This window comes from Myotis lucifugus, unplaced genomic scaffold (assembly GCF_000147115.1).
Source record: "Myotis lucifugus unplaced genomic scaffold, Myoluc2.0 scaffold_279, whole genome shotgun sequence".
Lineage (NCBI taxonomy): Eukaryota > Metazoa > Chordata > Mammalia > Chiroptera > Vespertilionidae > Myotis > Myotis lucifugus.
This window is the reverse complement of record NW_005871327.1, coordinates 1,131,088-1,146,668: the sequence shown is the minus strand read 5'-3', so window position 1 is coordinate 1,146,668 and position 15,581 is coordinate 1,131,088. Positions and strand designations below refer to the sequence as shown.

Sequence of the window (15,581 nt, the reverse complement as noted above, 5' to 3'; positions counted from 1 at the left end):
GGAACTGATAGGACGTGTAAAACCAACAGGATCCGGGGGATGAAGGAAATAATAAAAGTGATAGCTAGCACGATTGAGAAATTACACCACACTGGAGCCTGCTCTGGGATCTATATGCATTCTCTATGGACTCCTCAGAACATCCCTATATAGTAGGTGTAGTTATTAAGACAGGGAGTACTGGTGAGGAAGGGGCTGGCTTTCCTTCTCCTTCCTCTTGGAGGGGGTAGAAGACATGTGCGAAAGCAAGGAGAAAAGTGATTGTTCTATTTTTAGGTGTCTGTGGGACAGACATAGAAATAGCCACCTGGATCTGTCTTTTGAACTAAAAAAAATTCTCAGTTAAAGTCATAAGCAGAAAGCTATGGGATAAGGAGTCTGTTATGTGAGGAAATGCTCAAGAGTGGGCACAGGGAAAGGATGCTCCGTTCCTCAGATCCCAGGAAGAATGGTCACGGAAACAGCAGAGTTATTTGAGAAACCATGGAAGTTTAAGAGCATGGGGAACAGATTCCTATGGAACATCAACACGCAGAGGAGGAGACAAGGTTATGACAAGGAATTCAGTGAGGTAGCATGGAGCCGGGAAAGAGTAACGTCACAGAAGTGACATGTAGTACATAGGACAATAGAGTCATCAAACACTCATGACCTTCGTAAGGTCTTGGAGAACAGTGGAGCTAGAAGTCTACTAGGATAAGTGATGGCGGGAACTGAGGGTGGACGTCCCGTGAGAAACAAGTCAGCTTGTCCAAGGTTCTTGACTGTGAAGGGAAGGTGGTAAGGCCGTCTGCAGAGAACTTAGGGTAGAGGGAGGATGTTTCATTTTAGATGTGAGGTACTTGGGCACATTCTTAAGCCAAAAAAAGAAAGAGCCAACAGAGAGAAGGGATGAGTGTTGGGGGAGCCTGCTGGGGAGCTTTAGAGAGAGGGACACCTTTTCCTGTAGAAGGGACGTATGGAAAGCTGGCTGCCATGCAGACAGGCGCCTAGATATCAAGTGGGACCTTGTGGTGGTTTTCTGCCTCTGCTCCCTTTTTCTTCTGTCTGTGAGGAACCAGTCACCTGCTGATGAGTCTGATGGGTATAGAAACAAAGAAGACAGACAGTTGAACTGACATAGGACTGGAGTCTTCAGGGCACCTGAGAGAAGGATAAGGGACAAAGGCTCTTCGGAATGGAGTCTACATAAGCTATGGCAAGAAAAAGCCAGGAGAGTGAGCTGATGAGATGAAGAAAAACAATGAAGAGATCAAGGGGGACAAAAATGATGATGTGACAAGGAACAGGGTAATCAGAATTAAGGAAGCAGAGCTGGGAAGAAAAGTTGACCACAGGCCAGTGCAAGGTGTTGAGTGGAAGATTTTAAAAGTAGACAGTTCTGGTTAATGGCCAGGACTAAGATGGGAGCTGGGGAGCTAGATATTGAAGTTCAATGAAGTGAACTTGGTTGTGCTCATGGAACTGAGACCACAGTATGTGACAAGTCATCTATGGGAGCCCTACTTCACCCAGGACTATATGTTCCAGGTCTATACTCTATGATTCACATCTTTATGTGAGAATTAACAAATAATTTCTTAAATCAGAAGTAATCTATTATCTACTCATGATTACTAAATGAAAAATTCTACCTGGTAGTTTTCATATTAAAATGAATTCAAGGAAAGGCTAAAAAAATGGGCCCTTTTTCAAAACAATTGCATTTTTCTCTTTAAGAATAGAATAATGATATTCAAGGAAATTAAAGTTCAGAGGAGGAAATGATTTTCTCCAAGATCACAAGCTCAGGTGCATGAGCTCATGTTTAAGTCCCATGTTCCTGAACTCCAGCGCCACCCACTTGCCATTAGAACACGCCATCCTTTAGCAAGAGGTCGCTGTTAGAAGTTCCACAGATCATGCAAGGAATATTTTACCGTTTCAGCCATTTTCTCCGCTGGGGTGCTGCAGAATTCAACAGTTGGCGGAGTCTTTTTTTGACTGTTAGTTCCAACATTTCCCAGAAGATGAGCATTCACCGCTTTTGCCAACTTGTGATTGGTTAGCGCTAGTTCTGCTGTGCTGTGAGGCTGGGTGCTAGGATAGTAAGTCTGCTCTCTTCCCCACTGCAAGGAGACCAGGAGCTCCTCCAGTAAACTGCAGAGAACACGCATGAACACTGAACATTAATAACACAAAACAGAAAAATCAGGAATGCTCAATGCATGAGAAACATATTTCTGAAGTTATATATCTTTCTTTCAGAGTTCAATAAATCAGGAAGTCTGGGAAAAGATTAGATTACAAAAAGCACTTATCAATTTGCTATATTATTATCTGGAAATCTCTTAACAAGCAGTACTTTTTTGTCCTCATATTCTAGAATAGGTAAAATATACTAGTATATCATTCAGTTGTACAGAACTACTGATTTGATTTATGCATCTATTCATATGGTATTTCCTTTCTGGTGAGTTGCATTAATTAATTTTTGAATGACATATTACCTACAATTCCTGGGCTAAAATTTACTTGGACATGATGTATAAATCTTTTTATACAGTCATGCTCCACTAAACGATGGGTATATCTTCTGAGAAATGCATCGTTAGACAATTTCATCATTGTGTGAACATCACAGAGTGCACTACACACACCTAGATAAGCACACCTGGGCTGTCTGGGACAGCCTATTGCTCCTGGGCTACAAACTCGTATAGCAGGTTACTATACACAAGTATGTCAAACTCGTGGCCGGCAGGCTACGTGCTGTGGGTCTGACATGCTTGCTGTACAACATGAGATTAAGCAAGCGCAAGAGAAATTGATGCAATCCAGAGACACTGGATGGAGGAGGCTGCTGCTGGGATAACATGGTGCACTATCTTGTTGTTTTTTGTAAGTGGAAGAGTGCACTCTAAAATAATGACAAATAGTATAGGAAATACATAAACCAGTAACACAGGTATTTGTGATCACCAGGTTTAGGGGCTGTACATATTTTATGTGCTAAGCTTCCATATGGCTGGCAGTGCTTTAGGTTGGTTTTCACCAGCATCACCACAAGCACGCAGCCAACCTCAGGATGACTATGTCACCAGGTGATAGGAGTTTTTAGCTCCATTATAATCTTATGGGACCACCATAGGTCTGTCACTGACCAAAACATCTTTATGCAGCACATGACTGTATATGGTTGGATTTGATACATTAAAATTCTGTGAAGGATTTTTGCAACTATGTGATGAGAACTACTGGTCTATAGTTTTCTTGCAATGTCTCTGTCTGGTTTGGTATCAAGATAATGCTGTCCTCGTATAATGAGTTGGAAATTGTTCCCTACTTCTCTATTTCCTAGAAGAGTTTGTGTAAATTTGGCTTTATTTCTTCCTTACATGTTTGCTAGTATTCACCAGTGAACCCCTCTAGGCCTGGACTTTCATTTACTGGAAGGTTTTTCATTACAAATACAGCTGTCTTATAGGTTATGCCATTCAGATTATCTGTTCTTGATACTCTTAGGTAGTTTGTGCATTTTAAGGAGTTTGTCCATTTCATTTAAGCTGTTGAACTTATTGGCATAGAGCTGTTCACAACATCCCCCTGTAATATATACACTAGTGTCCCAGTGCACGGGTTCGTGCACATTGAAAGGAAATTAATTAGAAGAAATATTTTAATATCGCTATCCATGTCTTGCTAATGAAAAGAAAATAGGATTCTACCAAGTCTCCCATCTACTTACTCCAGGACTTCTGTAAGGATCAAATGAGATGAGGCATGGGAAAACGCTTACAAACATTTGATTAAACTGTAAAATATTTGCACTTGGCTATAAAGCAAGTCGGGTTCCTGGGCTGAAGAAACTCCAAGGATGTTAGTCGCTAGGGAGAAGAAGCTGGGCATTGCTACATGACGTCATTACCCGGCGCCCACAGCCACCGTTTTTGGGCTGGGCTGGGCTGTGGGCCACATTTTGCACCATGGGATCTTGGCAGTGTTGGCTGCAATTTGGTGGGCTGTCGCTCCAGGGTGGTGGCGGGCCTGTGTCCTACTAGGGGGAAGCTGAGTGTTGGTTTGTCAGCGCTAGCTCCGTAGTACCATTTATTTTTAAATGGCCAGTGTGCATCTGCCCCCTGGTGGTCAGTGCGCGTCATAGCTGCCGGTAGGATGGATGGACACCTAGCCTTTGTGGGGAATCAAACCCAAGACCCTTTGGTGTGCTGGCTGATGCTCCCACCACTGAGCACCACTGGCCAGGCACCCTGTTATCTTTTTTTGTTTATAGAATCTGTAGTGAAGCCTCCTCCTCCTCATTCCTGATATTGGTCATGTATATCTTTTTCCCTGATTATACTGAGGTTTCTTAATTTTATCTTTTCAAAGAAGCTGCATTTGGCTTTCTATTTCATTTATTTCTGCTCTCATCCTATTGTTTTCTTCTTTTGCTTAATTTGCTCTTTTTATTCCTTAAGGAGAAAGCGTAGATTACTGACGAGACCTTTCTTCTTTTCTCAGATAAGCATTTAAAGTCATAAATTTTCCTCTAAACATTGTGTTAGTTGCCTCCCACAAAATCTGATATTTTGATATATTGCATTTTCATTCTTCCAATTTCCCCTGTGGTTTCCTCTTTGGCCTGTGCTGATTTGATTTCCAATAAATCAACGATGTAGAAGTACAAAGCGCTTTGGAGGGAGACCACCGATTTTGCCAGTTCTGGGGCACGTGGACATGAAAGCAAGCTCAAACACTGCAGAGTGGTCCTCAAAAAGACCTCCTTCCGAAGGACAAGTACACGCTTTGGCTTCTACCAAAAGCTACACAGAAGTGCAACAAAGATAATAAAAACTGACTTTTAAGTCCAGAGAGTTCTATGATAAATATAACTAATTCTCTCCAGTTAAGAATGTAAGCCGCAGATCTTCTGTTCTTTTAGCCATCCTCCTTCTCCTGGGCGTCTGTTTGAAATGCTACTCAAGTATATACTCAACAAGCTATAAATGCAGCAACACTGCAGAACCGCCGTGTGCTGGGAACCGCGGGAGCGCAGAAGAGTCTGGAGGTGAAAGGGCCATACCTGTGGGTGGCTTTCATCCCCTGGCGCAGCTGCTCCCGCTCGCTCAGGAGGTCCTGGAGGGCGCCCTGCACGTCCCGGTGCTGCCGCTGCAGAACTGCCCTGGAGTTGGTTAACTCGTCTGCCATGACCCTGGAAGAGATGAAAATCTCACCTATAAATTCTCCGACGACAACACAGTGCAAAGAAGTTAATATATGACCTTGGCGACTGTCATTTTCAAAAGCTTACAAAGAATATGTGACAGATATATTCTCAGTGTTTCAATCTTCACTAAGAAGCATTTAAAATGTTTATAAGCTGAGAACTCACTGAAGGGATTCAATTAAAATATTTACAAAATGACAAAAGGAAATGGACTTTCCTTATATATAGTGACTTCTGGAATGTTCTTCAATCTTACTTCAGATTGACCAAATTTTGGAAAAAATAACATTAATCAAATATTTTAAATATAAAACAGTTTAGAGGAAAACAAAAATGCATTATTTTCCTGCTATCCAATTACCTCTTTGCCCTCAGAAGAACATTAAAATAATGTAAAAAGGCTTCCACACGGGAAAACGAAGCCTTCCCTCCTGTCCAGGGTCCCATCCTTCTTTTACATGTAACCAGTACAGTTCCTTATACATTTTTCCAGAAAAACATTTATGCATATTCAACATAAAACTATGGGTTAAAATAAATATATTTTTCACTTACAAAAAGGGGTTATTTAATATAAACTTTTCTATACTTTGCTTTTTTCACCTAATAGTTTATCTTGGTGAGTTTTTAGTATCAGCACATATAGAGCTATCTCATCCCCCTTTTTAAAAATAAAGCTTCACGTTTTCTTCTGATTGGATGTACCAAAGTTTATTTAATCAGTTCCCTATTAATGGCACTGAAGCAAATTTTAAGTATGTTTAATCAGTGGAAAATCTTAAAACTAAAATTAAAGTCTCAAATCATAGCAACAACTAAATTCCTTAAAATAAAAAAACTTTTCACAATGAATGATTAAATAAACTAAAATGTCACTAAAGTATACTCTCTATTGCCCTAAGAATGTTATTGTCATTTTTGATCAGGATGTTAAAAAAAGTTACATATTACAATAATCTGTTGTCTCTTAAACTGTTCAAGGAGAATTAATTAACTTTCATTCTAAGACAATAAGCAGTACATTCATTTCTCCAAACAGCATCCTATACTGTCATTTTCAAAAACTTGCAAAGAATATTTAACATAGTCAAATTAGAAAACAAAATAAGGACTTTACGAGAGTAGTCAATTACTAGAAGGTAGCACAGATATTAAGACATGAAGAAACATTTTCTTGAAAATTTATTCATCACAATTGTGGTTCTTAGAGTACAGCCTGAGAACCTCTGGGGCTTTGTGAGATATCGCCAGATGATTGGATGTGAATCAACAGTTATTACTAGGAAGCATATTGCGTGTAAAACACTGGCTAAGCACGGAGAATACACAGTTGGATAACTCCCAGACCCCATTCTCCAGTAACACAACATTGGAAGGAGAATGGGATCTATATAAAAGCCTAAGTGACCAGCCGACCAGCCGGTAGCTATGACGTGCACTGACCACCAGGAGGCAGATGCTCAATGCAGGAGCTGCTGAGTGACAGAAACTTTGCAGAGTACCCTCTCGCACTCCGGAACCCCTTGGGGGATGTTGGACTGCCGGTTTTGCCCTGATCCCCGCAGGTCAGGCTGAGGGACCCCACTGGTGCACGAATCCGTGCACCAAGCCTCTAGTAAATAGATAAAGAATCACAATTTCTTGCCGTTTCCCAACTATCAGTGTGTCCAATGGCCTGTTGGAGTGCAGCCTCATCCGATATGCATACATATGCCATCCTTCTCTATTTGTGCAAAGAGAGAAAACGGCTGGGAAGCTCTATTATATATTAACTACTATGAGAACAAGCATGAAGGACAAAAAATACTATCTTACAGAGTGGCAATGACATGAGTTCTCCAGAAAAATAATTTAGTTTTTTATTGTGATTTTAATATTTACTAGATGTCTGAATTGACAATTTTGTTTCGGTATTAAATATTATAGTGGGAGTGATTTCTACTATAGAGTAGTACCTAGAATTCTGGAATGAGGGAGGATCCTTATATCTCTTCTCCCTTTAGGGACTCTGTGCTTCCATCCCAGGAGTGAGAGTCCACATATTAAATAATATATGAGCAACCTGACTCAGAGTTTGTCAGTCTACAATTGACTTTCTTGTCTTATGGGTCAAAAGGCTAATAGATCAAAACTAGAAAATGGAAAACTATTTAAAGCAGAACATACCTGCTCGCGAGGAATTTGCTTCTCCACACGTCACACTGTATTGACATTCGTTCTAACTGCTCGGCAAGCTGAGCTGTGTTCTGACCTAGGGCTTCATTTTCTAAAATAAGCTGATTTTTCTCACGGGCTAGACGTTCAAAGTGATACTGAAGATCATCACCAACTGAAGCCACCAGCAGCTTTTTTAACTCACGATTGACCTAGAAAAACACACAACAATGTAACACGCTCAGGGGCGTGTCAGTGACTACAATGTACAGAATGAACAAAAGAGAAACTGTTCTGCGTAATTTGAACCTCCATTAATTAAAGATCAAACAGTGACATTAAATATCTAAGTGTCATGATATACCATATTAACCAAACCTACTTCTATCTTTATAGCCCAGGTGGTTATAAACTGAGCCTCTTATAACAAGAGCACAAGTTATTATCATAAAATAACAAACTGCTCCCAGTCAACACTTAAAGGGGAAAAATTAGAAAACTAAACAGTGAGTTTTGTTAAAAAATGACAGAGAATTTAAAAATATATATATTTTTAAATTTATTTTTAGAAAGAGAGGGAAAGGAGTAGAGAGATAGAAACATCAATCGAGAAATATCAACAATCAGCTGCCTCTTGCAGGCCCCCTACTGGGGATCCAGCCTGAACCTCTTGGTTCCTGGGTGGAGCCACAAAGGCCAGTGGACAGAGAATGTTTTATGTGTGTGTTTTTAAATCTTATCTAACATTTAAAAAATAATTTCTTTGTGCCCTACGATTTTTCCTTTTAAGAATTTAAGTAAAGGAAGAAATTCAGGATTCTCTACAAGCACATCCTTTACATTAATATTCAAAACCCAGAAGTCAAAAATATAAATGTCCAATCACAGGTATTGGTTTATGGTGCAGGCACTGAAGAACTGTGGCTTTTGTAATAGAATATTCTGTGACATAAGAAGACGTTAACTAAGGTGGCACTATTTGTAATAGAACATTCTTGACATAGGAAAACATTAACATCTAAGATGGCACTATTTTCATTGTTTTTGTATTCAAATCGTTTACAAATACTTTTATAATTAGAAATTAGTTCTTAAAAATATATTAAAATACATTTGGGTAAGAACCACTAACCAGTGTCACAAAGACTAAGGGGAAAAGTGGAGGCTAAGGCAATGTTAACTGTGATGAAAAGATTAAAGAAACACAATCAAACATTATAGATTGTTTCCATTTACAGTGACGAGAACAATACGTATCCTACCATTCTCTATATTCCAAGCATTATGTATACATAGGTAAAAATACTTGGAATTCATGGATCCTTAAAACAGGATTCACTAACAAGTCAGTTTCATAGCCTGAGTTGGCCAGTCTTTGGTCTGAAAGTTTACAACTGTAACCTCCTCTTACAACTTACAGGCGTCCAAAGGCCCTCACTCTTCCCTCTTCAGTGTGTGTTAGAGCATAAGTTCCCGACGTAAACTAGTTCTATACGAGGCCCTGAGAGTGTGAAATGTAAGAGGAAGCATCTAGAGCAGTGGTTCTCAACCTTCCTAATGCCGCGACCCTTTAATACAGTTCCTCATGTTGTGGTGACCCCCAACCATAAAATTATTTTCGTTGCTACTTCATAACTGTAATTTTGCTACTGTTATGAATCGTAATGTAAATATCTGGTATGCAGGATGTATTTTCATTGTTACAAATTGAACATAGTTAAAGCATAGTGATTAATCACAAAAACAATATGTAATTATATATGTGTTTTCCGATGGTCTTAGGCGACCCCTGTGAAAGGGTCGTTCAACCCCCAAAGGGTCTCGACCCACAGGTGAGAACCGCTGATCTAGAGAGTGATGAGCTGTAGTGAGTGGCACCTGCTTTCCCAGGAGGAATGGGGTTTCTAACTCGCAGGCTCAGGGCCAGGTGTGGCCAGCACCACTGCAGCCCGGCCGGTCCTTACCTCCGTCTGCACACGGAGCTGGTTGGAAAGGCCCTCTCGGTCCTGCAGCAGCCTCCTTTCCGAGTTCCTGAGCTTCTCCAGGGTGCTCTTCACCTCTGCGAGCTCCTTCCTGGGCTCTGCAGCCCCCTCGGACTGACCAGAGAGCTCCCCTTTCTGACGTCCGAGAGGCTTAACCTTGGCATTTTTGTTGGGGACAACGTGGGTTATAGCAGCTTTGGGAACCAATATTCTTATAGCTTCGACTTCCACCGCTTTCTCAGTGAGGATCTTGCCCAGCTGCAGGACTCCGGGGCTCTCTGAGGCGACTGCTTTCCTTCGTGGACTCGGAAGGGCGTGGGGCTTTACAGGTTGGACTCCAGAGGTGACTTCAACAGACTTAGGTGGCTCCTCCGTTTCCATTCCATCTCCTGCTCCTCGGATTGGGGTTGAAGTCAGGGTGACTGAAAAAGGGAGCACAAAACATAAACTACTTACTGAAAAGAAGTACCAGGAAAATGCCAAGACACGTCAGAATTACTACATCAGAATTACTGGCATTTACAGAATGGAAATATTCAGACTGAAAGTAATTTTCAAAACAATCGTGTGTCAAAGAAAGATGAACCATGCCCTACTGGTTCAAGCTTCCCTTATGTAAATGGTTTCTCTCTCTCGGTAGGAAATGCAGATTTGGAATCAGGGTGTTTGGTTCTGACCTCTACTTCCCTAGGAAAATCACTTAGCCCTCCATGAACCTCAGTGTCCTAACCTGCAAAATGGAGACAATGACAGTTGTGCTGCAGGTTGTGGTAAACAAGAACACAGTAAGATCAAGAGCCTGGCACACCTACACACGCAATAATGTCAGCTAACTATAAAAAATAAATGTCAGCTATCTATATGCATATTTGAAAACATCTACTTCAAAAGAGATTTATCTGTTGTCTGAACTCTTGGAAAGAATGCTTCCCACAAACTACCCAACTGGACTATCCAATGCTTTCTCCCAGGCCTCTAATCCCTGTTCCCGCTGTCTTATTCTCCTAAGTGGCTTCTTTGGCCCTCACTGTGGCTCTCGGTTACCCCTAAGAAGTCAGCTTTAATCCACGCTTCACATTCAATCTTCCCGATTGTTCCGGCCCACTCTCTGAAGAACACCCATGGCACTTACTGTCTCAAACATTCAGTTTGAAACTCAATCATGAACCAACATGATCATTTTAAGGGTTTTGTACAGGCTATTTTCTCGTTCCCAGTAAGTCTGATAAGCACATTAAGAGCAGACATTATGCCCCATACAAGTGGAAGGAACATGGTGCAATAGATATGATAGGACTTTGGGGATCAGCCAGATCTGGTTTGAATTCCTTTCCACTGTTACTGTCTGGACAAAATCCTATAATGATCTCAGCTTCAGTTTTAACTTCCTTGGGATTAATTTAATAATATTTACATCTACGTAGTATTAAATCTGAATTTTAAATGAGAAAATATTAAGTAACAGGTAACCAACACTTACAAAAGACTTACCATGTGCCAAATACCATTCTAAATACTTTACATAGAACTCTTGTAATCCTTACATAACCCTGTGAGTAGTGCGATTAGCTCTATTTTATACATGAGGAACATGAGGCACAAGGCGGTCCAGCAACTTGCCCAAGGTCACACCACACAGCTAATAAGAGGCAGAAGTGAATTCTAAGTAGTCTGTTCACAAAGACGGGGGCCTTCCCCACTGCATATACTGCCTCTTCCAGTGTCCCGAAGTTCAAGTTCAGGTATAAAGTAAATAGCAGGCATTCAATAAATAGTAGCACCCATCCCTTTCCTCCATAATGCTTAGTGCACTACTGCACACGTTTACCAAACTAATTTGCTCAACGGAAAAAAATTACCTTCCCTCATGTAAGCAAGAAGGCAGCTCTGCTCACCAGTACGCTGCCACTGCTCCAGTCAGTAACAAACAGATTTGTTTCTTCCGCCCGTGGTCTTACCGCCAGTGGAGCAGTAAGAAAAGTGTCAGAGTCACTTTTCTCCAAGAGAGGGCTCCTTCATTGACTCAGGCAGAAAGTGGTTTAGGGCTGAGGAAGACGGAGGGTGTGCTAGAACAGGACGTGCTGCAGACCTTGAGGAGGTAACTCAGGTGACACCTAACCTACACGGAGCTCGTGAACTCATGCGTAGCATCCCTTTGAGCTACACCTTAGATTTCCTGCCATTTGACAAGTCCAGCACACATTGGAGAAATGGAAGGCAAAGCCCACAAATGTAATAATTAACCTTTATTCAACTTACTATGTGTGAAGGGCTTCTCCACGTCCTTCAGATGCGTGACATTTAATTTTTACACCTGTCTCATGAGGTAAGCACAACATACACATTTTGTAGACAGAAACAGGGGCTTTGAGAAGTTGCACAGCTTGTCCAAATCATCTGTGTCAGACTGGGATCTGAATCCAAATCTGACTCCAGAGTAAGCTGTTAACTGGCCCAGGAGGCATCCACAAACCACAACTATTGCCTCAATCAACCCGAAGTTAGTCTCTGCTAAGGACGCTACCTGGCAGACCACGGGAGCCCACAGAATTTATGACAGTTATAGTGAGCTTTCAAAATCGCGCAGAGCCGATCTGCATCAAACCCCGAATGGCCTCCCGTCTCTCTCAGAACAAACCAAGATCCTTAGCATGGCCTGCCCAGCTCTCCGAGACCTGGCCCTGCCTGTCTGCTGGGCTCCACTTCTGCCATTCACCCCCCAGACTCTGGATTCCAGCCTGACTTGCTTTTTGGAGGGGTCTCAATAGCAGCAAATGTCTGCCTTCCTCTCCAGACATTTCTCTGCTTGGAATATTCTTCCTAACACCGCCCCCCCCCCCTTGCAGCAAGTTCCTACCCACCCCTCAAATCTCAGTTCAACCCTTCTTCCTAAGGATCTCTGTCCAATGCAAATCTAATTATCACTGAGACACCTGGCATTTAAGAAGTAATGTAGAATCAAGAATTAACTACAGATTTTTTTTTTTTTAAAAAAAGAAACTAGCCCAGCTGGCGTGGCTCAGTGGTTGAGCACTGACCTATGAACCAGGAGTTCACGGTTCGATTCTGGTCGGGGCACTTGCCTAGGTTGCGGGCTTGAACCCCAGTGGAGGGTGTGCAGGAGGCAGCCGGTCAATGATCCGCTCTCATCATTGATGTTTCTACCTCTCTCTCCCTCTCCTTTCCTCTCTGAAATCAGTAAAATACATATATTTTTTTTAAAAAAAAGGAAACTAGGGCTTTACATTCAGGCCCGCTGAAGCTTAACAGAAATCTCCTTTCAAACAAAATATGTTCAAGTTCCAATCAAATTCAAACAACTTGGTTCAACCACAGTTTACTCTTAGCTGCATTTAAACTGTCCTACTTACTCAAGGGCTTAGGAGAGCCAAGTTGTACTGTGTGCCACGTGACGGCTCCCTCTCTGTAATGGCGACGATGCCAGCCCACAGGCACGCACCAGCAGGCACATGGGTCAGGGCTTCCTCTTTCCTCACCTGGAAGCTCACCTTTCATAGTTGTGTTTTTCTCATGACACACATAGAAACCTTTATTACACATGCACTGGCACAAGCCAGGACACATTCATGAGCAATTACCTTCTCCCAAGTGGGAGGACCATGATGTGTGTGGTACCAGCTCCGTAATTATGAGCAATGCTTACATAAGGCAAAACATCACCCCTGTCCTTCTCCACTCTTTGAAGGGAACTAACCAAATAATTCAGTTGTGCAGCAACAGTATTTCCATCTGTGATCATTTATCAAAGATTAAAACATATCTGAGGTTTCTGGCTCATTCTTATTGTCTTCCTCAAGGATGCTGAAAGGCAGGGAAAGAACAAATGATAGGGGTTGGCAAACTGTTCCTGTAAAGGGCCAGATAATAAATATTTTAAGCTGTTCGGACCATGAGACAAAGTTGGCATATTATGTAGGTACTTATAAAAGAAGAGGGAAAAAAAACCCCAAAATTTTATACATGAAATTCAAACTAATCATTGAATAATTTTTTTAATATAGGTCTAATAATGAGAAGAACAGAATTCTTTTTTATTTGGGATAACACTTGGCTTAAGTGGGATCAGGTAGTGCTCCCTATTATCAAACTGATTGCAAATGTTCTCAGGAGTCTCAAGGCCCTAATTTTCAACCCTGCCCTAGAATACCGAGGCAAAAATAATATGACTTTGTAGTTTGTTATAAAACATTTCTCCTTTTCTCATAAAAGTGCAAATCTATGAAGACAGACACCTTAAGTCAGCATGATGGTGCGATAGAACACCAGCCGCTGAGTCAAAATAACTCCAGTCCCTCCTGCCACAGACTGTGTGACCTGGGGCAAATCCCTGACCTTTCCCCTCCTCCCCGCTCAGTGCTTCCAGAGTAACGCAAACACCAGCGTGTCTTCAAATCACTGCTTTCCCTGCGGACGAGAGTGCTGGGAGCTCGTCAGGCTGGGCTGCCTCCTAGCCTTTGTCTCCTCAGCTTCCGGAGATGTGCTTGGCACAGAAGATGGAGTGGTGCTTCCTGAAGTTCACTGATGTTAACACACACCCTAGAGGATTTCGCGCTAACAGCCAGTAACTAGCTCATCCTAAAACTGCTTAATTTTTGTCCCCTCGCCACTAAATCATTAGTGAAAGACTCAGCTACAGTCCGAACACAGATGATCCCCAGGCCTCTATGAGATCTACTCTTCTGGCTCAAACATGCCTTTGCCCTATCATCATAAACGTCATGGTTTAAAAACAATTATCATCGAAAGAAGACTTACCTTTAGTTTGTAAACTCTCAAGAGTAGTCATTTTTAATCAATGAAAATGCACCCCAAGACTTCTACTGAATAACCTAAAAATGTATAAAATGAAAGAATTAAAACAATACTGTATAAATACATTTACTAAGTAATACCCCGAAACTTAATTATATTCTACTTACTTTTGTATTTAGTAACATGCATTTAGAAAGGGAGTATCCCTCACACCCCTTTTTTAACAGGTGGTATTGTTAAAGCTACCAAATCTCTCTCTCTCTCTCTCTCTCTCTCTCTCTCTCTCTTTCTCTCTCTCTCTCACACACACACACACACAAAATCAGGCAGGGGTGGTATTTCTGTCACTGTCCTCACCAGGATACTCTAAATTACTGGATGTGTGTCCTGAATTTCAGTTCAGAAATAGCACATAAGCTATTACAGAGGCTCTTGCATCATTGACATAACAACTGGAAATTTAAAGTAATTAGTGCCAGCACACATTGGCACTAATGTGTTCACTTTGTATATCAGAGCTTCTATTTAGATGTTTAACAAACAACACAAATATTCATGATGGCTCACTTTGCACTTCCTCAGAAATAAAATTAAAGTGGCATAGCATGGACTCTCAGAAATGTGTGCGTGGCCGCAAAGTATCGACGAAGAGTCACTGCAGAACACGAGAGGGAGGCGGTAGGAACGCGATGTTAGTAATCGATGGTGAACGGCTCAGGAGGGCGGCTGGTTTCCCACAGCAGCCATCACCCCGAGGACTCGGCACCGGGGCTCCGGGACTCGCTTCCCCGGCAAACACCACCTCCTTCTACTGCCCCGAAAACGGGTCTCAAAGTGCCTTCGAGGGCGCAAGCGGCCCGCCAACCGCGCTGGGAAGATGCTGCGAGATGGACAAGCATCGCAAGCGCCTGCGGGCAAATCCGCGTGAAGGGACGGCGGCGGCGGGGCGGGGGGGAGTGGGTAACAGGCGACCCGTAAGGAGGCCACACGCCTGTCAACCTCTGCCGTCCCGGGTGGTCGTACCCGAAGTTCCGACCCGGTCCAGCCTTAGACCCAAAGGCGTGGACACCAAACTCCAGCCCAGACTCCGTCACTGTCAACGTCCCCCTGGTCCCACCGGCCCGTGCTTGGACGTACCTCTGAGACTCTCACTCCTCCCCAGCGGGCTCTCCGGTCCGGGGGCTCGGCGCGAAGTCCTGGGGTAACTTCTCCGCAGTCAGGCCCCTTCCATTCCCAGCCGCCCGCCGGCCTTCGCGACAGCGACTTCCCGCTCCCTCCTGTCACTTCCGATCGATTACTCAGGGTTTCGTTTCCGGAATACGTTTCCAAACAAACAGGTAAACATACCTGTCGTGCGTTTAAACTCAATTAACGCAGACCAGACGATGTAGGCTTCAGTGAGTGAAAACTGGACAGATCCTTATTTTAAAATAAACTAGAGAATATTTGGACCCTAGCCGGATACT

At 42.5% G+C, this 15,581-nt stretch overlaps 3 protein-coding genes across 3 annotated transcripts in view; 2 read left to right on the top strand and 1 right to left on the bottom strand.

The window, feature by feature from the left end:
- CCDC181 (coiled-coil domain containing 181) overlaps positions 1–5,054 on the top strand; it is a 27,725-nt gene extending 22,671 nt beyond the window's left edge. Inside the window, exon 7 of the mRNA XM_023763258.1 lies at positions 4,922–5,054. The gene's annotated coding sequence lies outside the window, so the exon portion shown is untranslated. The remainder of the gene's footprint in view (positions 1–4,921) is intronic.
- BLZF1 (basic leucine zipper nuclear factor 1) overlaps positions 1–15,581 on the bottom strand; it is an 18,490-nt gene extending 2,909 nt beyond the window's left edge. Inside the window, exons 1-6 of the mRNA XM_006099605.3 lie at positions 15,253–15,581; positions 14,119–14,192; positions 9,325–9,764; positions 7,373–7,572; positions 5,063–5,191; positions 1,920–2,139 (exon numbers count right to left, since the gene is read on the bottom strand). Coding sequence (XP_006099667.1) covers positions 1,920–2,139; positions 5,063–5,191; positions 7,373–7,572; positions 9,325–9,764; positions 14,119–14,149 — 1,020 coding nt within the window. The 5' untranslated portion in view covers positions 14,150–14,192; positions 15,253–15,581. The remainder of the gene's footprint in view (positions 1–1,919; positions 2,140–5,062; positions 5,192–7,372; positions 7,573–9,324; positions 9,765–14,118; positions 14,193–15,252) is intronic.
- The window catches only part of NME7 (NME/NM23 family member 7), a 109,382-nt gene continuing 108,618 nt past the window's right edge, over positions 14,818–15,581 (top strand). Inside the window, exon 1 of the mRNA XM_023763270.1 lies at positions 14,818–15,075. Within this exon, the coding sequence (XP_023619038.1) occupies positions 14,818–15,075 (258 nt within the window). The remainder of the gene's footprint in view (positions 15,076–15,581) is intronic.